The 26,260-nt window shown below is 37.5% G+C and overlaps 1 protein-coding gene across 13 annotated transcripts in view; it reads left to right on the top strand.

Annotated features, from left to right (window-relative positions):
• Nucleotides 1–26,260, top strand: part of BRCA2 (BRCA2 DNA repair associated) — a 35,763-nt gene that overhangs the window by 7,077 nt on the left and 2,426 nt on the right. For 4 of the 13 annotated variants that reach the window (XR_010356316.1, XM_064409043.1, XM_064409042.1 and 1 more), the window contains exons 9-26: nucleotides 626–681; nucleotides 1,602–1,716; nucleotides 4,426–5,607; nucleotides 6,461–11,248; nucleotides 12,463–12,555; nucleotides 13,477–13,546; nucleotides 13,904–14,322; nucleotides 15,316–15,506; nucleotides 16,076–16,263; nucleotides 16,608–16,778; nucleotides 17,087–17,438; nucleotides 18,144–18,299; nucleotides 20,285–20,429; nucleotides 23,197–23,318; nucleotides 24,338–24,533; nucleotides 24,760–24,926; nucleotides 25,015–25,150; nucleotides 25,780–26,036. Coding sequence is in view for 8 of the 13 variants with exons in the window: in XM_064409043.1 (XP_064265113.1) it covers nucleotides 626–681; nucleotides 1,602–1,716; nucleotides 4,426–5,607; nucleotides 6,461–11,248; nucleotides 12,463–12,555; nucleotides 13,477–13,546; nucleotides 13,904–14,322; nucleotides 15,316–15,506; nucleotides 16,076–16,263; nucleotides 16,608–16,778; nucleotides 17,087–17,438; nucleotides 18,144–18,299; nucleotides 20,285–20,429; nucleotides 23,197–23,318; nucleotides 24,338–24,533; nucleotides 24,760–24,926; nucleotides 25,015–25,150; nucleotides 25,780–26,036 (8,804 nt within the window). In the remaining 5 variants the exon portion in view is untranslated. Of the gene's footprint in view, nucleotides 1–625; nucleotides 682–1,601; nucleotides 1,717–4,425; nucleotides 5,608–6,460; nucleotides 11,249–12,462; nucleotides 12,556–13,476; nucleotides 13,547–13,903; nucleotides 14,323–15,315; nucleotides 15,507–16,075; nucleotides 16,264–16,607; nucleotides 16,779–17,086; nucleotides 17,439–18,143; nucleotides 18,300–20,016; nucleotides 20,265–20,284; nucleotides 20,430–20,766; nucleotides 20,889–21,683; nucleotides 21,975–23,156; nucleotides 23,320–24,337; nucleotides 24,534–24,759; nucleotides 24,927–25,014; nucleotides 25,151–25,779; nucleotides 26,037–26,260 lie in introns of those variants that run through there. The other 9 variants (XM_064409047.1, XM_064409046.1, XM_064409048.1 and 6 more) reach the window with 9 other exon arrangements.

Genomic DNA, 26,260 nt, shown 5'->3' with positions numbered 1-26,260 from the left:
GATGTTCTGGGAGATGAGCTGTGGTTTGAGCTCTCATTCTCCCATGTCTTGGATAAGCCTAGTATTTTATAACAGTGATATTATACTCTTTGCCTTCTGACACCTGTGAAAAGAAAGAGCTGCTACACAGAACCTAGATGTTGTGTCTATGAAGCGTTTTGATATACGCTCTTCAGGCATTTTAAAAATAGGATTCACTTTCTCCTTTTGTAACAAAAGTGTAAGATAGTACTGCTGTTTTGGGAGGAAGTGGGAAAAAAACCACAAATTCCTGATAGGCTTGAAGATCTCATCCAGATCTTTGGACAGAAATAAATGGGGAATAGTGCCTTGAATAACTGCTTGAAAGGCAGTGCTGTTTCAAGGTGGTAACTGGAAACAGCAGAAACCATAACCTGTGATTTGTGGTGGTTTGTGCTGTTATAAAACTGCCTTTGTACACTGTCCTTCATCCTCATCTGTATGACTTTTTAATTAGAACTTGTAGTTTTGAGTAGTTTATTTACAGATTTGAGTGGAATTTAAAATAATCCAATGAAAATCCTCCCAAAACACAGCTGTATTTGAACACACTCAGCAGATCACTCAGGAGAAAATAAATTGACTTGTCTGTCTCCTTCTAAAGCTAGAGAGAATGATTCTATTTCTGAAGCAAAGCGACAGGATGGAAGGGCTGATACAGTAAGTAGTTTTAAGAGCTATGTTGTTCTTCAATTTCAGTTAAGCTATTCTGTTACATGTTTACATTTCTTGAGCCAAGAATAAAAAATTCTGTCATTGTCATTTTAAGCTTTCCTATGTGACTGTTTTTAAGAGTTACTGCTCACATGGCTAAATTTGCAATACATAGTTGTAGAATGTGTTCTCACAAATAATATTTCCTTCTCTGAGAAATATTTTTTGCTGTGCTTATTAAAAAAAGCCAAAGCAACCCCAACCCCCCAAACCACTTGACTTCAGCAGCACTCAATATTATTATGAGAGGAATCAAATCTAGGAATTATATTACTTATTTGAAGATGATTTGTGTGGTTTTTCCCACTTCCATCAGATTTTTGGAAGTTATTCTTTGGGCATAACTTGTTGCTCTCAACCTCTTCAATAAAGAGTTGAAATTGAGTATTAATTTCAATCCTTTGATAGTGGTAGGGAAAGTTCTTGCATAATTGGAATTGCACACTGTGTCTATGAAAGCTGAATGATTGTTGAGACTGAAAACCAAGGATGGCACTAGAAGGATTCAATTACAAATTTAAGTTTTATGCTTAACAACCTGAAACTTCACAGTTAACAGACTGTTACAAGTGAAAATAGGCAAAATGTCCTTGTCCTTCCTCATATCTCCTTCGTTCCCTTTTTGAGAAGATTACAGTAAACTGCTGAACCCATTCACTGCCCTGAAGGTGGCTTTAAGATGGAACCTGATTTGCATCAAAAATGGGGATTATTTGGTTTGTTTTTCACGTGTACCTGTGAAAATGTTACCTTTCATTTTAAGAGATGGCTTCTGGTACTGCAGTAAATGTTTACAGTTCTGTCCTTGACTGTTAAAGTGACACTTACTGGTACATAATATGACAGCTTTTGTCTTTGATTTACAGATTTTGCGCAACTATTTTTCCAAGCATGATAAATGTCCTGGGATAAGTGATGCAAGTATGCTGTCTGTACCAGAGACAGTAAAGCTAAATGCTGAAGATGACATCAAAGATTTGGGTATGCATCAATGCTTTAGCTAATAAGTATCCAGTGAAGCAAGAGTGAGGATAAAAGTACATTCTGTGTTTTGGGCTGTTCTTCTGGCTGGTTTGTTCTGCCAGCTGTGTTCTCAGAGTCCCTAAATTGATTTTATTTTGTAAAATTAATCTAGCCTTAAAAAGGGGAGTGTCTGTTGAGTCATTAAATTAAATCAGTGTCCTGGTTAAGCCATGAAAGTCAGGTTATGGTGCCACTGGACAACAACCAGATTAGTACTGTGAAGTGTGTTCACTGCAGCTGGAGAGGTGAGACAGAAAAATGGTACAGGCTCAAGGGGGAGCAAGACTACTGCTTGTAGTTATTGAACAGGCTTAACTGAAGTTTCATCCCAGCACTCACTATTCTGTGGTGAGCTTGTTTTTTGATCTTTCTTCATTTATTTCACCTGTTCAAAATAGGTAGTTCAAAATGTGACAAATCCTTTTGGAAAAAAAAATGTTTTGGATTTCTTTAAATGAATGCAGAAAATACACAAGACAAGGAAAAAAAAATTATTCTGTGTTTTTAGATCATGTTAGTGAACAAGTGAAAGGGTAAATTCCAGTGGGAGTTTTTTTTTTAATTTTAGTTGAGAAATGATGGCAGAAGGGGAGATTATTACCAAAAATTTGTTCAGGATGCATGGTTGTAAAAAGGTGCTGTAGGGATTCGCGCTGGCTAGACAGGACAGCATATCCTTATCCTTATGTCCTTGTCTGAATTGAATGGCCTGCCCTAAAAATAGGATTTGATGGTACATGTAAGAATTGTGAAAAAATCAGCTTGGAATTCGATAAGGAGAGCTGAGAATGCTAGCATCACGAAGGACTTATTAGGACTTATAGAGTGATGCTGTAGGTTCAAATGTGAACCTAAAAAGGTTTCTATGCTGTAGGTTCAAATGTGCTGAAAATAATGTGTTCAGTAGTAAAGGTATTCAAATAATCTGTAGTTAACAAAATACTTTTAGAAATGAAGCATAAATTAATTGGTCTTGGTCTGTGTTCCAATAGGTCCTATTACATTGCATACTACAGTAGAGAAGATCAATTAATATCTGAGAAAAATAAGTGGGAAAGAAGACCATTTGTCTTAAGAGTTCAAAATAACTTGCAAGTGTTTCCCTTTTCCTCTGTCTTCCCTTTTTGATAATTTGGCATTTGAAGATGCCGTGTATAAAAAGGACAGCTCCACGTTTGTAGCTTTCAGATGTTGATTTTCTCTGGAATAGTATCATAAAGTACAATAAGTTTTATTAAGTATATGTTTTGTTTCAGTTAAAGAAAATAAGATCATAATATATCAAATAATATCACCCTCCAGTAAGTTTAGAAGTCAGAATTGATTTCCCTGATTTTTGTTTTTCCCTGGCCTGAGCTTATTCAGGGTACAGGCAGTATCTGTACAGTCTTTCAGTTAGTCCTTGTGTTCTTTAATCCTAAAAAATGTCTCTTGTTTAAGTAAAAACAAATAAGCTGTGTCTATGTAGAAAGCTGTACTGACAAGGTATCACAGGATGAAAGGATATGGAAGAAGTTGCTTCAGAGGAGCCCACTTTAGTTTCCTCACTACTTTAGTGAAGGAAAATGACCTACCTGTACGCTCAGTCAGTAATGTTACAGTTTCTTCTTTTGGAGATCTTATTTACCACTCAGGCCAAAAATAGAAAGTAAAGAGAATTATTGACTTTCCATGCCTACAACATCAGCATGAACCTGATTGGTTGTGTGTGACCAAGTACTGGGAAATGTTCTATGGACTTCCAAATGGAAAATCTTTCGGATATTACACTATGTAAAAGTTCTAGCAGAGAAAGTTCTAGAGTCGTAAGTTAAAAAAATTATACCTAAAAAAAGATAATGGAAAAAGTTAAGCTATTGGTTATGGGCCTAAGGAAAACAGAGGACTGTTTTCTAGGTACTTTATTATGATTTCTGTGATATGAAAAAGCCTTAAAAAGCACTCTGTAAATGAAACCCGGTGTTGAATGTGGAATGTTCTGATAAGTGGGTCTCATTTCATACATTTGAGAAGGTCATATTTTTTTTGGCATGTATAAGCTCTACAGAAAATAACTATACAATAGTGAAGTTTGGATTATTTTTCCCCTTTTGCATGTTATTTATAAACACAAACAAAAAATTCTTCTTATTTTTCTAATATTTATGCCAGTCATGGAACTACTTAAAAGCTTCCTAATCAATTAAAAGACTGAGAATATTTCTAAGTCTTTTTAGATACTGTACTGTTTCATATCATAGTAGAAGACAATTTGATTATTAATCTTTACATAACAGTTTCTTTACCTGCCAGTTATAGATAAAAATAGGCAGCTTCTTAACGTGTCTGGTACCTATCATCTGGTATAAATTCTGGAAGAAAAAAAAGCAATATATTTATATTCTCAAGTTTACTACTCATTCTCTGTCTGTAGGAGGGAAAGAATATTCTTTTAAGACAGCCAGGTTTCATCTTGGCAGCCTTAACCACTACAGAGCTCAGGAGGCCAGGGCATTTACCTGTATTTTCTTTGCCTCCTGTTTCCTCTAACATTTTTCTTTACCAACTCACTCCTGAGTAAAGGTAATAACTATAAAATTGAAAGCTCTATTTACCAATACTGTTCCCAAGTTATTTCCTAAAGCTTATTTTCTTACTTTTCCTCTCTCTATCTTCTCTAAACTCTAGAGTCGGAGGTGTTAGATGGCTTGCTGGGTGAGATGGATAGCTTTGAGGACACACTCATCATGCCAGCTGAGTCCAGTGGAACTCTTCTGCTGATGCCACGTGCACTGGATGCAGTAGAGAAATATGAGATAAATCCAGATAAAACACAAGAAAAGGGGGATGCTCCCTCTCAGCAACCTAATGGAAGAAAGAATGGCATTTCACAGGAAGTCAAAACAAATAGCTGGACTGAAAACAGCCACTGTACTCGAGTGGACGGCTCTTTACTCCAAAACACCAGTGAAGATACAGGAGATGGTAAAGATGGCTGTTTAATAGGACATGAAAAAGAATTGGAGTCTCTTAGGAAGGCAGGAGATGTGCATGATTATAGAACACACAAGTCCTTTGAGAATGAGAAGCCTGTGAAAGGTGTGCACTCTCCATCAAGCCAGTGGTCGCAACTGAACTTATCTGGTCTTGACGAAACTCACCTGGAGATGTCTGTATGTAGCTCTCCACCCTCTGACTTACATAGGGAGGGAAATTTAGAAGAAAAGTCATTATTAATGGCCAAGGACGATGCTGTGGAAACGTCTTTACTGAGCTCTTCAGGCTTGATAAAAGCGCAAAAGCTGTCGAGTGTGGATTTGACAGAAAAATGCTGTGAAATGAAAAACACTGAAAAGAACCCAACATCAGAAATAACTCCAGTAAAATCTGTGTCACTGAGTGTTCAAGATCCAGAGTTAGTAAAAGGATGTGCAGCTGAGATTTCCAAAATGAGCTTCTTAGACTGTAATTCTTTTTTAATTGAACATGCAAATGACACAGAGTGTTCTGTAGTTTACAATGACAAGTTTTCCACACATTTAAAAGCAGCTTCTAAATCTGTCGTAACTGATGTTCTGTCTCGCCCACTTGAGTGTAGTGTCAAATCTCCAGATAACTCTGATGACCTACATTTAATAAATAGTGAAAATACTCTTACCAAGTCTGGTTTTAAAAACCTGAAGATGTTACCCAGTCTGAGAAAGAGATCCAAGAAATTTATTTATAGACTAAATAATACTTCACTGAATCAAGAAATAAAAATACAAAAAGAAGTAACCTCAGAATTACCTATTCATACTGCATTGCCACATTTGGAATCTGATTCATACAAATTTAGAGGCTGTCTGGTGGCCAGTGATGTTGAGCAAGGTATATTATTAAGCTTTTCATCATTTGTGGGGGATTCATTATTTATTATGAGCCTTTCATGTAAATGTTTCAGATAAAATTATGTAAAATCTTGTGTTTGTGGAAAAGTAGCTGGGCAGTTGGGAATCAACTGGGATTGGTCTGTTATGCAGTGATAAGGGTAGCATCATTTTCAAGTAATCTTGTGATAACTTTTTTCCTAACAGATTAGTTTCTGGAATAGAAACTTCCACCCTGAGCCATTATTGTAATTGACAAGCTTAGTTATCTTTGTCAATGGTGCTGCTACATCCATAATGTCAAGGGCCATTTTGTCTAAGTTTGTAACTTCTAAGTGATCATAAAGAATGTTAAAGTTGTATAGTTATTTTTCTAGAATTAGGTACTTTAAGACTGTACATCTGTTTCTTCCAAAAGCACAAAATATTTTAAAAAACAATATAATGAAGGCAAGCACATCCTATTTTTAGAAGCTGTTGTTCTTGCTAGAAGAATTCCTTTATATTGAGAATAGAAGTAGTTTAAATTTGAAACAAATCCTTATGTTGAGACACAAGGAGTTGAAGCCCATCTTTTGAAATCTCATTACAACTGAAAATTTATTTATTGTTTTTGACCTGGTAGCATTAACTGCAGCCAAATCTCTTGTTTCTGGCTGTTAGAATATAATTAAGTTAAACAGACCTCCAGCCTTGTCAAGGCATTTGCATTTGAAAACAAAAGTGATACTCTGGCTTCTGCTGTTAAGCTTGTGTAAAAATGATCTAATCTGCCAAAATTTTATGAAAATCTGAATCTGCATTTGTTTGAATAAATTTATTCAAATTTTTCTCTGTAATGTCTTGTCTTGTAGACCACTTTCTTCCTGCTGAGAGGAGGCATTTGGAATCAAATATGAGGACAAAGAACTTCAGCACTTCTCCTTTAAAAATGGATGTAATGGATAACTCATCTGATAATTCCTTCCGTGATAGGCTGAAACAACAAGACCTGAGAGACTTGGGGGAAAATGCAAGAGAGGATCAACCTGCTGCATCAATGAAATGTTTAGAAGTATCTAATACACTGGAAGAAGACACAAAAAATCCTTTGAATAATGAGATTGTTTCAAATATAAAACGTAAAGTTCTGACTTCAGCATGCTTAATGGCAAGAAAGCATTCCAGATTTCTCCCTAAAAGCTGTGCTTTAGGGAAGGGTGAAGAAGATAAGGACATGAGTGCTAAGGTGAATGATGGAGCTGCTGTACCTCAGAGCCTGAAAGAACTTGAATCTTCTCACAGGGACAAGGAAGTCTTGGCTGATATTCACAGTGACTCTACATCTGTGACAGACAGCAGTTCCCACAATACATTGTGTCAGATCAACTTTGGCACAGCTAGAGTCAGTAGTGACTGTTGCAATAAATTATCACCCAATAAAAAGCATTCTACAGACCAGAATTCAGGAGTTGACTGTAGGGAAGTACAAAGACCCTTGGGAATAAACTGCTCAGAAAATGACAGTACTGTATTAAAACAAGGGGAGAAAACAGATGCAGCTACCTTTTCAGAGGACGTAGCCAACACTGAAGACCCAAAGCTGGCTGAAAACAGCAAAAGCCCTCAAGGAGCTGCATCCAGTAATGTAGCTGTAGACATTTCTGAAGAATTATTAGACTGTGCAGATAATAATTCTTTAAATGAAGTCATTTCTGCAGAAGATAAACAAGGAGCACCTATGTATTCCAGCAAAATGCCAAACAAGAACCTAAAGTGCAAAGGGGAATCATCAATGACTCTTAATGCATGCAGTTTGAATCTGGGCTTCAGTGGCTTTCAGACTGCTTCCCATAAGCAGATTAAATTCTCTGAAGCCAGCATAGCAAAAAGCAGAATGCTGTTCAAGGATATTGAAAATGAATGCTTTGAAACTTCTTCCATGGAAAGAGTCAGAAACTTTTCACATCAAGTTAAAAAGGAAAATATGTTATTCTCAGATTCAAAAAGCAAGCTGGGCAGTAATTTATCCAATTCTTCAGATTCACAGGCAAGTTTTCTTGAGCCCAGGCATACACAGTTTACTCCACATGAAGTTGGCTTGTGTAAAAGCTTTCCTAGAACTCCACAAGCCTTGCAAGAAGCAAATCAAACCTTGACAGCAAGCCAAGAAGCTGAAATTGCTGAACTTTCCAGTATCTTGGAAGAAACAGGTAGTCAGTTTGAATTTACACAGTTTAGAAAGCAAAGCAACACAGTACAAAGTCACAGCTTGCAACAATTAGGAACTGTAGAAGCAAATGGAACAAAGGATGTAGAAAATATTTCTGAAAAAAGGAAAGATGTGGTAGTTTGTAGCACTTTAAAATCAGAAAATCAAGTAAAAAATGACAAGTATTGTACTCAGGAGGAAGACACAAATGAAGACACTGGATTGGTGAGAAATGAGAAAGAAAATGCAGTGTTGTTCCACGAAAATGATAAAAAGGTTACTTTTACTAACTTAGGCATAAATGAAAGTAGAAGATCTGATGAGAGCTTTCCCATAGCTAAGCAGAACAGCTTTTCTAATTTCATTGGCTTTACTTCAGCTGGAGGTAAAAAAATAAATATTTCAAAAGAAGCTTTGAGTAGGTCTGCAGAGCTCTTCAGAGACTTGGATGATGATAACTATTTGTTCAAATCTTCTGAAACTGGTACTAGATGTCACAATTCAAATGGATCTATGTCTTCTAACAGTAATTTTTCCAGAAGCCTGACAAAAGAAAGCAAGGAAAAAACTGTTCGTGTTTCAGATTTCAAAAGCAGTAATGCTGTTTCCTACACAGGTCCTGTTTCCTACCATACACACAATAAAAATGAGGAAAATACTAGTACAGCATTCAAGGAAAATGTGGAAAACAAGGCAAAAATATCAGCAAATAATACTGAAAATGTTAGCTTCAGTAATACTAACAGTATCAGCAGCCTATTATCCACCAAAAATCATAAGCAGAATTATAAAACTTCCAAACAAATTTTAAATCAAGGAGATAATGAAGGCAATTTGCAAGACCACACATTAGATGTAACATGTCTAGAAGATGCTGTTATGACTGCAGAAGAACACAGTTCACATATGTCATACAAAATGGAAAACCAGTCTCCTAAAGAAAAAGGAGAAGACAGAAAGGAAGATGAATGTTTGTCACCAAAACTTCAGACTCCTGGTGGTGATAAATCCATTCCTGATGCAGCTTTGGATCATTCTCTGCCTTTGTTCAGCGTACCGTGTGGAGAAGGAGATGTAAATGTTTTGGAGAGCTCTGATAAAGAAAAAACAAATTGTAAAAATATGACAGAAGACACCACTCATGATAAGGACCTGCCAGTGAATGAAAGCAGAATAAAAATAGGTTCTTGCCATCATTATCAAATACCTCTTGAACAAGAGGTAAACATGGGGGGAAATGAAGTGGAAGGGAGTTACCTGACTGGTTTTCATACTGCTAGTGGCAAGAAAATAGCAGTTGCTGATGGATTTTTGGCTAAAGCAGAACAGTTTTTTGCAGATGTTGATGTAGGAAAGGAACATAATGGCAATTTTGAGAATCTCAGCAAGAAAAGGAAATGTGGCAAGAAGTGTGTTAAAGACTGTGATTTATGTATTGAAAGCACTGCTCAGTGTGACTCAGAAAAACTCAATTTTAATGAAAAGCTTATTGCTGAAGAGCTTGGAGATCAGTTTAATCAGGCAGTAGAGAGCAGTCCTATTAAACATGCTGCAGTTTTTGATCCTGCTAAAGCAGATGCATTTGTTGATCTAGGTGAAGCTTGTGAATGGAGTTTGGTAACTTCACATGCACATAAGCAAGCTGATGTCAGACCTGAAAAGTCAGAATTGGAATCCCTTAAAGGACAGAAGGGTGATGCTCTAAGTAGCACTCACTTGTCTGAAGATGGAAAATTCCTTGCAGAGAACAAGGTGGACTCCTCACCAAGAGAGAGGGATGATTCAGGAAACACAGATGATTTTCCTGTGCACTCTGCTGCATCTCTGCATTTCATAAAGGTACCATATGACCTTGAAGACAACTGTGTGCCTGGAGATACAAAAAATACTTTATTTGTTGAGGAGAGCAACAGTAAAGCTGATGAATCAGTCCTTCTAGATTCAAAAAGTAGCTGCTCTTACATGAATGGTGACAGTAAGGAATTTGACTTAGAACATTTAAGTGAACCTGCTGCTGATAAAAATCGCTTCACAGACACCATAGCCAATGCTTGCCAGAGCCAGTCACTCGTCAGTCTTCTTGAAGAGGAAACAAATTTTAACAGGTCAGGAGAAACAACACTTAAGGTTGAAAAGCAAAGGGGTGATCTGAAACAAACCGTGTTTAGCACAGCAAAAGGGAAGGCTGTGTCTGTTTCAGAAAGTGCATTAGCAAGTGTCAGACAAATGTTTCAAGACTGTGGTGAGGCTGTAAAATATGAACTTGAGCCTAACTCAGGAAGGAATCAAAGAGAAATTGCTAGAACTTCATCTGTAGTCCTTCATGCTGAGTGTCCTAATTCTGCTAATTTTTTTAATGCTACAACAAGTGAAGAGGTTAATTCAGCCCCATCCCAATTTATTGAAGTAAATGCAAGTACTGATGAAGACAGTCACCAAGAAAGAAGCACATCTGCAGATGCAAAGTCTGCTTCAAATTCTCAGAAGCAATCCTTTGAGCAGGATATTAAGCTTTTAGGGCACTTTGTTCCAAATAAGCAGATAAAGCCATCAGATGCTTCTACAAGCAATTTTGGATTTTTTAGTACAGCAAGTGGAAAGCCTGTACAGCTTTCAGATGAGTCACTCAGGAAAGCTAGACAGCTCTTCTCTGAAATGGAAGGTAATTCACCACACGTACAAGAAGCATTTTTAGTTGAGGAAGAAGTTGAAAAGTCTAAAATGCACACTGAAGTACTTCCTAGGAAAATGCAGGTAGTGTCATCAAAAGGGGAAGAAAATACCAGCCCTGAATTGATTTCAGATTCTGCTTTTGGCTTCAGCACTGCTAGTGGAAAGCATGTAAAAGTTTCTAAAGATGCTTATCAGAAAGCCAAGGCAATTTTTGAAGAATCTGATTACTTTTTGAGTAGTGGGCTTTGTACTACAGATCAACTTAGTTCAATTAAAGACAGTGGTCAACGTGTAAAATCTTTAACGGATAAGGTGATCTCAGAATCCAAAACTGAAAAAAGCTGCAATCAAGACTCTGATAGTAAAAGCATATGCCCTCAGAAAATAAAGTATTTTCCAAGCACTCACCATGTCAAAATGCCTGAGCACACACCATACAATCAGAAAAACAAGCAGTTAGTATCATTTAAAAATAACTTTCAGCAAGAGAAAACTGAGTCTTCTGTAAAAGAGCGGCTGAATCTGTGGTCAAAACCAGAGTCTGAAACAATTTCATGCAGTTCTACTGCTAAAGCAGAAATTGATTCTAATCTTCTCCAAAGTCCAAAAAATTACTTGGAAGTAGAGGCTGTAGAAAGTGCAAGAGCTTTTATGGAAGACAGTTTTTCCAGTTCTGGAGTACAAATTAATGCTGCCCAGACCTTCAGTGGCAGACCGGATAAAAACTTCCAAAATAAGACCTTTGGGAAGAGGCACTTTGAAGAAAACCACTCACTTGGTAGGTGTTTTATCTTATGTATGTTCAACTCCATATTTCTGCACAGTGGATTGGGTTAGGCTTTTATAGGGTTTTTTGCATGTCATGTTGGTTTTTAGCTCACAGAAACAGTCAAGTTCTTTCTCTAGGTGTCAGTGACAAAAACTCTTCTTGCTGCAGGGTGGTTCATCCATTCTTTCCAGGCTTAAATATGCACAGTAGAAGCTAAATTTGTGATCAGTAATTTTGAAGTTGTACAGGTTTGCTGTTATAGCATAAACTTACATAAGAAAGCTGTTGCTCCTTTTCTCTCTGAGCACTTTCTTCTTTTTTTTTCCCCTCCCTACAAATCTAGTGTTTTTTCATTAAAAATGAGTAGCAGTATTTTCCTTTTCACTTTTTTGTGCGTTGTAGGTGAGGACAATGTTTTGCTTGTATCAAGATTGCTAGTCTGATATGAAAAATAGTTGTTGGTCTAAGAGCAGTTTCTTGCTTCTGAAAGTGATCTGTCTAGGGCTGAAGTGTTGGTACTTGATGCTTGCACAGACTCATAGACCAGTTCAGGGAGCTGGGCTGGCTGAAAACTCCTTGTGGAAGGGGAGATTGCAGCAGAGTCCCTGCCTGGCTGCACAGGTTCAGGTGCAAAGGTGAGGCAGGCTAGCACTGGAAAGTTTGGGTCGGTGGCAAAAGCCAGGGAAGGACTCTTACCAGTCCAGCTTGAAATAGCTGTGCCGCAGCTGAACCCTGACCTTAGTTACAGCTTGTCTAAAAGATGAGTTACTCTTAGAAGTTTGGAGGGACTCTTGAGTTACTGAAAAGTAACTCAAAGAGAGATGCAGGTGAAGTGCACTGTGAGAGCTGTGCTGCTGGAGTGCACTGGGATGCACTTTCTGAGGCAAACTGTATGTTTGGGAACTTGAGACTTACAGACTTCATTTTGGGTGGAAAATAATTACTGGTCACAAAAGTTTAGTAACAGACTTCATTATATGGGGTTTTGTTGTCACTCTTGGTAACACAGTATGCAGTCATTCTGTACAGGAGAAGCTTCTGCAATTTGTGGTGAGATGGCTCTGTGTTTGAAAAGGCCATTTCTGACATGTGACCTGAAAACTTGCTAATTCACCTTGTTCTGACTTCAGTGTTTTATTTAGAAATTACAGTTATGTTGTCCTGATTGTTAAGAAACAACTTGAAAGGAATATCACTTTTAAAACTCTGTGTTTTTATTCTAGGTGAACCTCCAATTAAGAGGCAGCTTCTGCTTGAATTTAACAGAACAAAGAATTCCCCCAGGTCTTTGAAAGCTTCAAAAAGCACCCCTGATGGTAATTTTAGTCATCTTGTATTCTAAGCAGTAATCCAGTGTCAGTTGTTATCTTGAGAATCCTTCAATTTCCAATAACCTAACACATAATAAGTTTGCTTAACTACTGCATTTATCAATGTAGTCATGGAAATTCAGGAAAGCGGCTGTGGTAATGTCTCTGCAGACTTGAAATCACATGATTAATTATTTCCCTTATTGCCTAGACTGTAAATATATTCCTTCTGCAAGAACTCTGATTTAATTTCCAGTTCAGGAGGAATTTACCTGCTTTCTCAGAATCCTAAATCTCACAAATTCTAGTCTCAATAGGAAGAATGCATTTTAGTGATTAATCTACACAATATATTTTATTATTTAACTTTGTGTAGATACTTACTGGCAATGTAGTTACTATATAATTACTTGTCATATAAAACTTCCTCTTTGCAGCCTAAGGACATAGCACAAATGGATTTAAATTCCAAGCAGATATAATTTAGTTACATATTCCAAGATAAGCATGTCCTTCAATAATGGAAGGAGCAGTTTGTGCAAATGTGCCTTTTTTAGTTGTAATGCCAAATAAAAGAATAAGAGTTGCTGAAAGAGCTCTCAATGGAACGGTGAGCCTACCTGGAGTTATTAGGATAAACATTTCCCTTTCAGGAGCCTAAAAATGTCTTGCTGGCTCACAGACACAAACTCTTGAGAGCTCAACATTGTGAGCACTTATCCCTTAGATCTCTCTGGGAAGATCTTTAAAAAAAACATTTTTGGAGGCAGGAAAGAATAAAGCTGTTTAAATCCACTCTGAAGACTTTTCTATTAATTAATTATTTCTATTAATTTTCATTAATTTAAATAAAGCTTGTGCTGTAAATTTCTATCTATGTATGTAATGTGTCATTTCAAACATTTATTTTTTCTAATTATGTTACAGGCATTTTCAAAGACAGAAGAAAATTTATGTATCATGTGCCTTTAAAACCCATAACTTGTCAGCCTTTTGGGTGAGAAATTTTAGAGTTCTTCTTTGTAACTGTCTAAAAATATACAGTAATAATTTACTATCTGACTTTATAAAAGGCTAATCATTTTATGCCAAAATGAATATTAAGTTACCCTATAACACATGCTGCTGCAATAACCAGTGAGATGCTAAACAAACTATACCCTATTACACTGTGTCTTTTCTCAATAGATAGAAGTTAAGTATTCTGGTTTTTTAAATATCAAAGACTGATATTTTGTCTTTTTATTGATGCAGGATTGAAATTTGTATTGCTAAATTAAGAATACAAAACTCCTGACAAAGATTTTTGTCATGAAGATGAACACCGTATGCTTAAATGTTTTCATTTCTGTAGGTCAACTAAAGAGCGACAGGAAGTCAAGAATCCTACCCTTACCCTGCCAGATCAAGACTTCAGAGGATTCCAGTCTAAACCTGCCATTTTTCAGCACTGTGCTCTCAGGCACTCTTCAGACAGTGCTGCAGGGGTTTCCACTCCCTGTAAGGCCTCAGCAAAAGAGAATGAAGAAACGAGAAGTTTGTACAAATCTGGCAAAGCTGCTAAAACTTTTATTCCGCCCTTCAAAACCAAGCTGGCATTTTCTACATGTGAACAAGGCAGCAGCAGCAGATGTGACTCGCCCATCAGCAAAAGTTTGACCAAAGAGATGGAACTAAATCAGATCAGACCTGAACAAAATACTGCTGACCCTCAAGATCAGCAGCCTTGTATCCAGCATGCAGCAGACACTGACCTAGAAAATGGCAATTTAGGTATTTTCAGATTTTACTCACTTAACTACTGTGAATAGTGACTGTCAGAGTTGATTCTATAGGGGTTTTTGCATAATTTGCAAATTTTTTTTAATAAAAAGGAGCTTCTTTTTAAGGCATTTTTTAGTTTGGCAGGAAAATTAGGAAATTACTACTTTCCTAATATTTTATATTGCACTCCTAAAAGTGCATATCCTGCTTATGTCCAAAGTTAATTGAGAAGAAGGAAAATATTTCACACAGTGCTTAGAAACAAGATAACTTATGTTTCATTTGATATTAGATTTTTCTTATATACCTCATAGATAAAGTAATATAGGAACCTTAGATTAGCCTTGCTATACTTAATTCGCTTTTACAGAACCTTATTTTCCTTCTGTCCTCTAATTAACATGTAGACTTAGCCATATAAATGGTTGATTGTGTCATTTTCAAAGAGGCAGACTTAGAATGCTCAACTGTTCGACTTAGGAAGGTGGGCTTATGGCTTCTGAGCTCTCCTGAATGCTCTGGTTCTTCTGGTTACTTCTATAATTTACAGTCAAATAATCTGGACTTTTTTCAGAAGGACTTGTGTGTATTTGAACAGGTGTATGAACATTGCCAGAATTAGATCCTGCAGTAACAGGCTAAAATTTCAGGAGTATGGATTCTGTAGCCATCAACTAATTTCATTCGAGTTGGAGTTTTCTATGAAGACTGAGTTCAGTCTTCATATGAGAAAAGTATGTGGATGGAAGTTTAGTTCAGGGACTTATATGAAATTAATATGGATATGTAATTTGTTTTATATAGATATTCAAATGCCTTCAGTAAACACTGCTTTCTAAATGCATTACACTTTTAATATTTAGACTTGCTGTTTCTAAAAATCTGCAAAGTGGCATAGAAAAAATGCTGCTCTGAATCTGCTACAGTGTGACTGTGTATCTTTATTTGATAATGCTTTTAAAAGGTTTTGATGTTTTGGGGTTTGGTTTTTTTTATTTGCAGCTATGGCCAGGATGGTGACAAATCTCCGCTGTGCCAGAGATCTGCAGGAAATGAGAATTAAAAAGAAATGTAGGCAAAATATTCGTTCACAGCCAGGCACTCTTTATGTCATTAAAACATCTGCAAGCAGTAGAATCCCTCTGAAAACTGCAGTAGAAGAGAAATCTCCCAGCTTTTATTCTACAGAAGAGGTATATTGATGTCTTTTTATTTTCTGTCTCACATGTGTTTCTCAAGACTAGCAAATAAAAACTCAGTAGCTTTTGAAGAGATACATTCTTCAGTTTTTAGGTAAGTATTTATGGTAGCTGTTACACCAGTTGCTACAGTACTTAAGTAGCATATATCCAGTTTTTAAGACTGTTCCAAATAATAAAGGTCATAAATCTCTAGTGTTATAATGAAACAGGAAAAAAAAATCCACCAATTAAAATGCAAATGAAGAGCTGGTTTAAAAGAACAGTTAAAATTTAGCTTAGGTAAATCTATATGAAAATGCTCTTGCTTTTGGTACCATGAAAGTACAAAACCTATTGAATTTTTTAAACACTTTCAAAGTACACTGTGATGCTGTTCTGCTAAAACAGTTGTTGGGAATCCTCCATTCTCCATGGTTTACATATGAAATGGCAAGGTCAGACAAAAGCTGTCTCAACTTTAAAGAAATATTTCATGTGAATTTATGAGATTGGATAGTTAAACTCTTTTGAATTCTTGCTGTGTTATCATTATTTTGTCTTTTCCATCTGATTTTTTTCAGCTATACACATACGGTGTTTCAAAACAGTGCGTACAAGTTAACAGCACAAATGCAGAATCTTTCCAGTTTCTCATCAAAGACTTTTTCAGTAAGGAGTATTTGTTAGCTGGAAATGGAATGCAGCTTGCTGATGGAGGATGGCTAATACCTACAGATGAGGGAAAAGCTGGGAAAAAGGAGTTTTACAGGTACTGTTGCTGATGAACTTTGGGACAGCTATGCTATTTATTAGATAGCAGTTCTCTTGTCTCCTAGAATAAATCCAACACAGTGGTATTTTAATGCCTCTGATTACTGTTATTTTACTATGCATTTATAGTACACCTCTGTTGCTGTAAATAATGACATTATAGGATTGTAAATTTGCTGTGTAGATTTATGTTGCTAGTGATTGATTCTCACTGACCATTAAAGAAAGCAAGTCAATTTGGAAAATTTCTAGAAATTCTTCACAGATGTAAGTAGTCTAAGTAATAGGGAAGTTAAAATTTGCAGTGGATTTCAGATTAATTTATTAACAATTTATCTGCAGAGCCCTCTGTGACACTCCTGGTGTGGATCCCAACCTAATCACAGAGGCCTGGGTTTACAATCACTACAGATGGATTGTGTGGAAATTGGCAGCCATGGAAGTGTCTTTCCCACATGAATTTGCTAACAGATGTTTGACACCAGAAATGGTCCTGTTGCAGTTGAAATATAGGTATGTGTATCGCAATATATTGGGAACTGTAATTTGTGTTACTGTGTGCTTTCTGGTTTGTCAATATCACAAAATAAGCACATCCACCTTGCATTCACTACTTAGCAGAATGCTTGCATTGTTAAACTTGCACACAGCAGTATTAAAAACATAGTGTGTTACCTGCAAAAATGTAGAAAACATTTGCTTTGCTACGGTGGTGCTTAATCATGTAGTTGAGTAACCAACAGTTTTTTACAATTGTGTTTGAAGAAAAACAATATGATGGATTTTGTTTGCTGTAACTAAGCACAAATTCTTTTTTGTAGGTATGATTTGGAAGTTGATAAAAGTAAACGATCAGCAATCAAAAAAATAATGGAAAGAGATGATGCAGCAGGTAAAACACTTGTGCTGTGTATTTCCAAAATCATATCGCTGAACACAGTTGTATCTCCTAGCAGTAGCAATAAGAACATGGAAAGTAAAAAAGCAGCAGCTTTAATTGAAGTTACTGATGGCTGGTATGGGATCAGAGCTCTTCTGGATCCACCTCTCAAAGCTTTCTTAGATAGAAGAAGGCTGACTATTGGTCAGAAGATTATAGTGCATGGAGCAGAACTTGTTGGTCCTCAAAATGGATGTACACCACTGGAAGCCCCTGATTCCCTTATGTTAAAGGTAAATAAAATATTAGTTCAGCTTGATTGGATGTGACTGAGACATGTGATAAATGCTACTTATTTGAGCTACATTTTGGAATCTGAAAAAGTTATTGGGGCTTTACAAACAGATGGAGCTTTGCTGGAGTTTAATAACCAGATTTGTAAGACATGATACAAGGGCGTTATTCAATACGGTTGGAAGAGAAATTTGTAGTATAAAATTCTGCCAAGTTTTGCTATGTGTTTTGGCAGTTCCAGCTCCTTACTTTGGTTAAACACCAAGTTGCAAAGTGTTTATCCATCTTGGACAATATGGAAGTTGGAGGAAGAATGTGGGGGTTGGGGGGATAACCAAGTCATGAGAGGGTGAACTGGTGGAGAAGGGCCTTGGCTTATCTGAGGTTAGATACAGAGCTTTAACTTCAAAGAGGGTGAAGTTTCAGCATAGTACTGAAATTGCTCCTCTGGTACAAAGCAATGGTTTGTCTCATAGATTCTCATTTCCCAGAGAATTTGAACTTTTCAGTTTTTTAGATTTTGGTGAAAATACATTCTTCAATGTGAAAGGAATTAAAATGTGATCTGCTCAGGTGTAAAAGTGATATATTCTTAGTGAGATCAGTGTGAAAATACATATGTAGATATTCCTGTAAATAAAATAAGTTGGCTATAACTCTGACTTAGCAGTGACAGTTTCTCATTCACCTTTTCCCTTGCTCAGATCTCAGCAAACAGCACTCGCCGTGTGCGATGGCACACAAAACTAGGATTTCATCGGGATCCCAGACCTTTCCCTGTGCCCTTGTCATCGCTTTACAGTGAGGGCGGTGCAGTGGGGTGCATTGATGTGGTTATTCAAAGAACTTACCCTGTTCAGGTATGGTGTAAGTATTTTATTGATCTAACAGGGTTCTAGGAGATCTCAATTCTATTAAGTAATTGCTATATCATTCCTCAAATCAGACACAATATAGAAAGCTAATTTTTTTTTTTAATATACTGTTATGTGTAAAATAATGAGGAGTGGTTCTTGCATTGTGCATGTATTTAGTATTTCAGGACTGGAGTCTCCTGCTATAAGAAGAATTTGATTTTGTGTTCAGTATCTTTTGGTTGGCTTTGCTTTGAGCCTCAAAAAGCCAGAAATAATTTAATTTCAGTTCTGTACTCTAAAAAATACTGCACTTGTTTTATTATAAGCATATTAACAAAAAGTTACATATTTCTAAGCATTTGTAGGATTACTTTCTCTTACATGTAGCTGATTGTATTGTGTTTACTGAAAATACAGTGTGTAATTATGGTGTAAATTAGATTTAAGATCTTTTAAATACCACTTGATATCCAGACATTTTAAATAATGCAATCAAACTTCACTGCAACTACTTTGTTTTATAACAATACCAGACACAAAAAACCCCAATATTTCTGTTAATAATCAATCTTTTTAATGTAACCAGTTGAACCAGGATACAACTTATATATTTTACTAGCTTTCCTCAGAGCAGGTTATACTTGGCATGTATATCTAGGATTCTTCTTTCGTTGCCTTCTTTCTAAGGTATTATTTTATTATTGGTGGATGTAGAATGAATTCTGCAAAAGTACTAGCAACATTTGGTTTGGATCATTACTTTGCTCTTTAGATCATAACTTTAATGGAGGAAATTGCAGGACTTATTGTGTGAGCTGCCTGGTAGAAACAAACCTTTATTTAGGTCTCAGAAAAGGGATTGTAATCTGTAACTGCATCACAGTAAATGGTTTCCAGGCTGGGGAGGAAAGTGCTTCTTCTTATCTGGCTATGTCAAGAGATTGATGTACTTTTTTCTTTTTTAAACACTGAGACTCTTGCTCAAACATACCAAAATTATAGGAAGTTTTGGATGTTTGTCTCCTTTTACCTCAAGAGTCAAGGAGTGTAGGAATCACGGTAGCCTTAATTAAAGTGTCAAACTGTGAGTAATATAGGAAATACATGGTGTGCAATTAATGAGGTAGGCAGAGCCTCTTTCAACAATTCACTGCCTCATAAGTATTGGTCCTGCAACCTCTCCTTATCTTGCTTTCACTATACACTCCTGCTGCTTCTCTGTTCTAAACCTGGAGCTCACCTGGTCCTGTTACTTAGGTAACTTAATTCATTAAACTAGGAAGAAGTAATTAATAATAATATCAAGAACACACAATGAACTGCTGTCTATTGAATTACCAAACTGATACAGTCTGCTGAGGTCAGACATGTGCTAGAGGCAGTGCAGGGGAGAAGACAGAACTGTGCAGAAAATGCCAATGGAAGGAAAGGGACCACTTTCTCACTGGTCTCTTCAAATCAGGCAAGCCGGTTCTGGCAGAGTTGTGGACGAGGCTCTAGTCCTATAGAACCATCTCAGCAGAAAAGCTTTAGGAGCATCTGAAGAATTACATTGTAGTTCTTTTACAGCATCTAACCCAGGGCATTAAAACAGACTGTACAGCTGATGTGGAAAGACAAATTGAGTAGAATGCAGTCTGGTGTATTTTTTAGCATTGAGTTTGATGGTTTGTATCTTAATGTATCTACCAGTGAGATCCATTAATCATTTAAATTACAGCATTGATGCCCACTACTTGAAGCTATGTTTTCTTCAGCTGTTAAGTCGTCTGGTTTTGGATACTTCTCCATTCTGCTTGTTTTTGACAAGTTACTAACCAGTGCTGTGGGGTCTTGCCTTTTATCTGTTATACTGGAAGAACTTAAGGTCTGCTGCCTGTTCATTTTTAAAGCATTTTTTGCTTAACAGTGAGTATGAAAGAGAAACTAGATAATGTTTAAAATAATTTCTTAAAAGTCTGGGTTTAGTTTTAATCTTTTTATTTCAGTGGATGGAAAAGACATCAGCTGGTTCCTACGTTTTTCGTAATAGCCGAGCTGAAGAAAGGGAAGCTGCCAAGCATGCAGAGGAGCAGCAAAAGAAACTGGAAGCTCTGTTTGCAAAAATCCAAGCAGAATATGAAAAGCATGAAGGTAAAGGTTTCATTCTTTCAGAACATCTATAAAGAATAGGAAAACATTTTGGTGTTTTCAGAAAAGTCAAAAGAAATTGTCAAAAATCTTCTCTGGTGATAGAGTAGCAGAGATGGGATTGAGTTGTTTGTTGTTGGTTTTGTTTTGTTTTGTTTCAGGTTTTTGCTTCCTGTGTGTCAAGACCTTTTGGTAAAAAATGGTTATTTGCATAGCTTTGCAGCTATCTAGGAAACACCTTTTGAACATATTCATAGGCAGGCCACTAAAAAATTATCCTTGAGATGTTTCTCAGGGAAAGGCTACAAAGTTGTAGAATTCATAATTTTATTCCCTTCAGGGACGTGACACTGTAAGATTTCACCCAGCAGTGGGCACTGCTAGGATGTATCTCAGTAGACCTGGATACCAAGATTGAGCATCTTTCCTCATGGATAATTGCATGACTGTGCAGATACTGAGGTCAGTGGAGCTGCTCAGTGGGACAGGGACTGTGGTGACACAGGCCATGGAGAATGCGGAGTTACTGAATGCCCTTGGTTGGCAATCCCAGGCCACGGAGACCAAGGGAAATTCTGAATTAAGGAAGACATACCCTTGGGGGAAGAAGATCAAGTTAAGACAACACTCAGACAAACTGGACATATCTAAGTCCATAGCTGATGATGGAATTAACTCAGAAGTGCTGAAGGAGCTGACTGGTGTCTGTGGGACTGCTTTTAATCCTGTTTGAATGATCATTAGTTCATTGGTAGAGGTGCATGGAGATTGGAAGAAATGTGTCTGCTGTATTCAGAAAAGATAGGAAGGAGCACCCAGAAAACTACAGGCCAGTCAACCTTACCCTGATCCCTGAGAAGGCCATGGGACAAATAATCCTGGAACCTGTTAACAGGCACAAAAGGGACAAAAATGTGATTTGGAATATTCAGCAAAGATTCACTCAGGGGAAGTCATGTTTGACCAACCTGACAACGTTCTGTGAGGAAATCACTGTACATTGTCTACCTGGACTTCAGAAAGGCTTTTGACACTGTGTCCCTTAGGATCTACAGAGAGAAGCTGATGGACTGGATGAGCAGGCAGGCAGGTGGATTGAAAACTGTCTGAACAGTAGGGCCCAGAGGGTGCTGATCAGTGGCACAAAGTCTGTTTGGAGGCCAGTAACTCCTGGTGTATGCAAGGGATGAGTACTGGGTCTAGTCCTGTTTTAACAAATTCATTTATGATCTGGAGAATAGGGCAACTTACTTACAGCAGGTTTGATGCTGAAAATTAGGACATGTGATGGATACACTAGAGGATTATACTGCCATCCAGAGGGATTTTGGCAGCTTTGGAGAAATGGGCTGACAAGAACCTCATGAAGTTCAACAAAGCAAGTGGCAAATCTGCACCTTGGGGAGGAGCAGTACCATGCACCAAAACATGCTGGGGGCCACCCATTTGGAAAGCAGCTTGGAAAGAGCCCTGGGGGTCCTGGTGGATGAGTTGAGGATTGTTGCCACAAGGTCTAAGAAGGTGATCCTTCCCTTCTGTTTAGCACTGGTAAGGCCACATGTGGAATGCCATGTCCAGTTCTGGGCTCCTCGCCACAAAAGAGACATGGACACACTGGAGATACTACACCAAAGGGCCATGAATGTGTTTAAGGAATCAGAACATCTGACATAGGAAAAGCTGAGAGAGGTGGGATCATTGAGCTTGGAGAAGGCTCAGGGATATCTGATCAATGTACTTAAATACCTGAAAGGACAGTGCAGAGAAGATGGAGCTAGGCTTGTGTCACTGGTGTCCAGTGACAGGTCCAGAGCCAAATGGGCACAAACTGGAACACAGGAAGTTCCCTCTAGACATCAGGAAACTTTTCACTATGATGGTTGACTGACAGTGTTGCCTGGAGAGGCTGTGAAATCTCCGTCCTTGGTGATAATAAAGAGCTCACTGGACATGGTCTTGGTCAGCCTTCTGTAGGGTGCCCCTGCTGGAGCAGGGGGGTTGGACCAGATGATCTCCAGAGGTCCCTTCCACTTCAATATATCCTAATTCTGTAGTGGCTGACACTGTCCACCTCTGCCAGTGATTTCTAACAGTAGTTCTAGCATGGAATTCTTAGTTGAAATCAGAGATGGCCTTGTAGTTCTTAACATCACTGCTATGACACCTCGTGTGTTGTTTTATGTTTGGTAAATTTGTGTACACAGGAGTCTGCTGTGCTGAGGGAATTCATTGAAATTCTGGCAGCAAAGTGACTTACATAAGGAGAGGGCAATAGTTTAATGTAAGTTAACTTAGCATTTAGCTGATGTCCTGAGGAGGTTTTGTGTGTAGGCCTGTGCTGTCCCACATCTTGGTGTCTCTAAGACTTTTCTGCTGCATGAGAGGAAGAGCAAGTGATGGACATAAAGAAAATGTAGTCAAGTATCTGTGAAGGTTCTTGGCAGCTCATCAAATCTCCCACCCTCTCCTAAGTGACACTAGCCAGTGATTCTAGTTACTAGGCTCCTAGCCACTGATACTGGCTACCCCCAAGTTTGTGTAATATTCTATCTATGGTGTATTTTAATGAATAACATTTTTTTTTCTGCTCATATTTTCTGGATATGTATATATATGCACACACAAACACACACACACATCTATTCCTATACATTGTTTTGTGTTTTTATTCTGGCAAGGCCTAAGTACTACTGTGCTTCTTACATAATTATTTCTTCCTTCATTTTAAAGTGTACTGGTTGTACTCCACATAAAGGCTTTTTCTCAACAGAGAGAACCAGTAGAAGAACACCAAGATCACGGATCATCACAAGACAGCAAATCCATAATTTGCAAGATGGTGCAGAACTTTATGAAGCAATTCAGAATGCATCTGATCCTGGTTATATGGAGGTAACTGTAGTTACTACTGGGTTAATTTTGGAAAGCTTTTGGAGTAAATGAAAATATAATAATTCCTGCTGAAATTGGCCATTAAATTACTCTTATGTTTTGCTGCCTTTTGATATTTTCTACAGCATGCTTATTGCTAAATAAATTAATATTAATTTTTTTTTTAAAACTTAAAGCTTGTTGTAATTGATTAATATGATCTTGGATGGCAATTTTCATTTGGTATTAAAATTCAGGATATAGCACAATTAAAAGTTAATGCTACTTTTATTACTTTGCTTTGTCTTGCTTATATGAAAACCTAATGCATCTCATCAATATGGAGTTTCATACATATACTCTTGCATGCTGTTCACTGAATTGTTTGGATAATTATATTGTCTTCATTCGCTGTTCCAGTTAAATCATAACTTTTAAGTGTTTATGCCTTTACTAATAAAGATACAGGTGATTAGTCCCTGCCAGCTATTAAAAAATTAAATACATGCCTTGCCTTTTGCAAGTGAGAATCCTTGTCTGTCATATTTGATGAAATGGTATCTGTGTCTCTGGAGGTGCATGTACAGAAATCTGGGTCTTGAAGGCTTGGTCAGTGAAGTGGTGGGTTTGATGCATTTTGGTGTAAATCACTGTGTCAGCTCAGAGACAGCAGCCTGAGGAGAAGTCCAACTCTTCCTTTATTCTTCCATAAAATTTTCCTTCATATGAAAGAGGCAAGCCTGCCTGTTATATTAAATATGCACCTTACTTATAGACTCTCAAGCAGACTTCTCACTAATTGTCAGGTAAGAACAGTGTGTAGTGTAATCTCTGCACAGACCAGAGAGCACCAGCTGAGTACCAGCAGTACCACTGCTGCCTCCTGTTGTTTTAATATACCTCATTTCAAGTCCTAGTAGTGCATCGGCTGGAAATAAATTGTTTCTAACAGATGAACACTCAAGAAAGAGGCTATCTAAAAATCTTGTGGCTTTTTGATTAATAGAAAAGATACTGAGTTCATCTTCTCTTGGTTGCAGGGATATCTCAGTGATGACCAATTAAAAGCCTTGAAGGCTTACAGGCAGCTGATGAATGACAAAAAACAAACTCAGATGCAGGAACAATTCAAGAAGGCTTTAGAGTCACAGGAAGAAAATGGTTGTTACAAAAGGGACGTGTCTGCAGTATGGAGATTGTATGTGGTAGACTACAGAAAGCAAGAAAAACATAAAGGTCAGTGCTTTAAACATTATAAATAACTTTTAACTAAATGTGGTAACTGGCCAGCATAGGTAGATTTGAAGAGTTTCCCAACAGTATTTTAGCTTACATATTAGTATTTCCAGTTTGATTCTTAGTTTGAGGCTTTTGGATAGGAGGGAGCGTTGTAGATTTATTTTGTTTAAAAGCCTTCAAAGTATTACTGGGCAGGTAACTGAGCTCCCTGTGCTGTTGTCAGGAGCGGTTCTCAGTGTCTGGCGCCCGCTGCCCGACGTGTGTTCCTTGCTGAAGGAAGGCGCTCGCTACAGGATCTTCCAGCTCTCAGCGTCCCAGTCCAGGGGCAGGGCAGACGCCACCAGCATCCACTTAACAGCCACCAAGAAAACTCAGTATCTGCAGCTGCCAGTGAGTGCTTTAAGTGGATAAAGGTGCATCATTAAAATGTGTCTCACTCTGTAAGTATGGTAAATACTGAAGTTTTGTGTTTCATCAGGTATCACAGGAGATGCTGGTACAGATTTTCTTTCCAAGAAAGGCTCTAGAATTCACCAGTTTGTTGGATCCTTCTTTTCAGCCACCATGTGCTGAAGTGGATTTAGTCGGAGTTGTAATTTCTGTTAGCAGAACAGGTACGTTGTGGACCACATTCACATCCTCCCATTGAATAAGCACTGAATTCTTTATTTCAAAAGTCAGAGTTGTCTTGATGTTGTACCTGTATCTCAGGCCCGTGAAAACCTCCTAATACAGACCATCACAGTGACATGCTGGCAGATGAATCTATATTTCTGAAGAAAAACTGTCTCTGCTTATTAGCTCAGGAAGTTAGTAAGGAAGGATCTAAGCTCAAAAGCAGATTATATTTAAATATTTATACATATATGTATTTTTTCCATAAATAATGGCCATAAGTTCTCACATCTGTGTTCAGCATCTGCAGAAACACCATCGTGCATGTACATGAACACTCTCTTTGGTGTATAGTGTCATGGAATGAGTGGAATTCAGGCACTCATTGATGGATAGGGAGAGGTGGATAATCTGGGAAAAAAGGAAAAGTTCCATAGGAGCATTGTTTTAAAGACACAGACTTTGAGTTGTTTTCTGTAATCAGTGGAATATGAAAGTATGAGATACCTGTCACCATGCAGATGGGCTGTCCCATAGCTCTTTCAAGATGTGTGTGACTTTTTTGTAGTAGATCCAAATCACTTAAAGAGATGTAAAGGTTTAATTCAGCCTTTTTTCCTGCTTTTAGGTTTCACTACTGTGGTATACTTGTCTGATGAAAGCTATAATTTAGTGGCAGTAAAGATCTGGACAGATCTCAGACACTTGGCTATTGAAGATGTAGTTGTCCGCTGCTCCCTCATTTCTGCAAGCAACCTTCAGTGGCAGTCTGAATTCAGATCAGAAATCCCCGTGCTGTTGGCTGGAGATCTTTCTTTATTCTCAGCCAGTCCAAAGGAATGCTATCTTCAAGAGAAGGTTAATGAGCTGAGAAGTGTGATGGAGGTAAACCTGTAGAAGTTTTACCTTCTAAAAATGGTTATTTTTAGTTACTGCTGTGTTACATCCTTCACCAAAAAGTCTGTTAGTACTGATAAACCTTTAAAACAAGTAATGCACATAAATGCTGAATTTGAGGGAAATTTTCTGGGAGATGGAGTAAGATGTTAATGCAGTTTTCCTGGGGGCTTGAATGTCTTGATTTTTTTTTTTTTTATTTTCCAACTCAT

Source organism: Passer domesticus, chromosome 2 (genome assembly GCF_036417665.1).
Source record: "Passer domesticus isolate bPasDom1 chromosome 2, bPasDom1.hap1, whole genome shotgun sequence".
NCBI classification, from domain to species: Eukaryota; Metazoa; Chordata; class Aves; order Passeriformes; family Passeridae; genus Passer; species Passer domesticus.
Note: the sequence above shows the minus strand (reverse complement) of the source record. Positions and strands in the feature narration are given on the sequence as shown.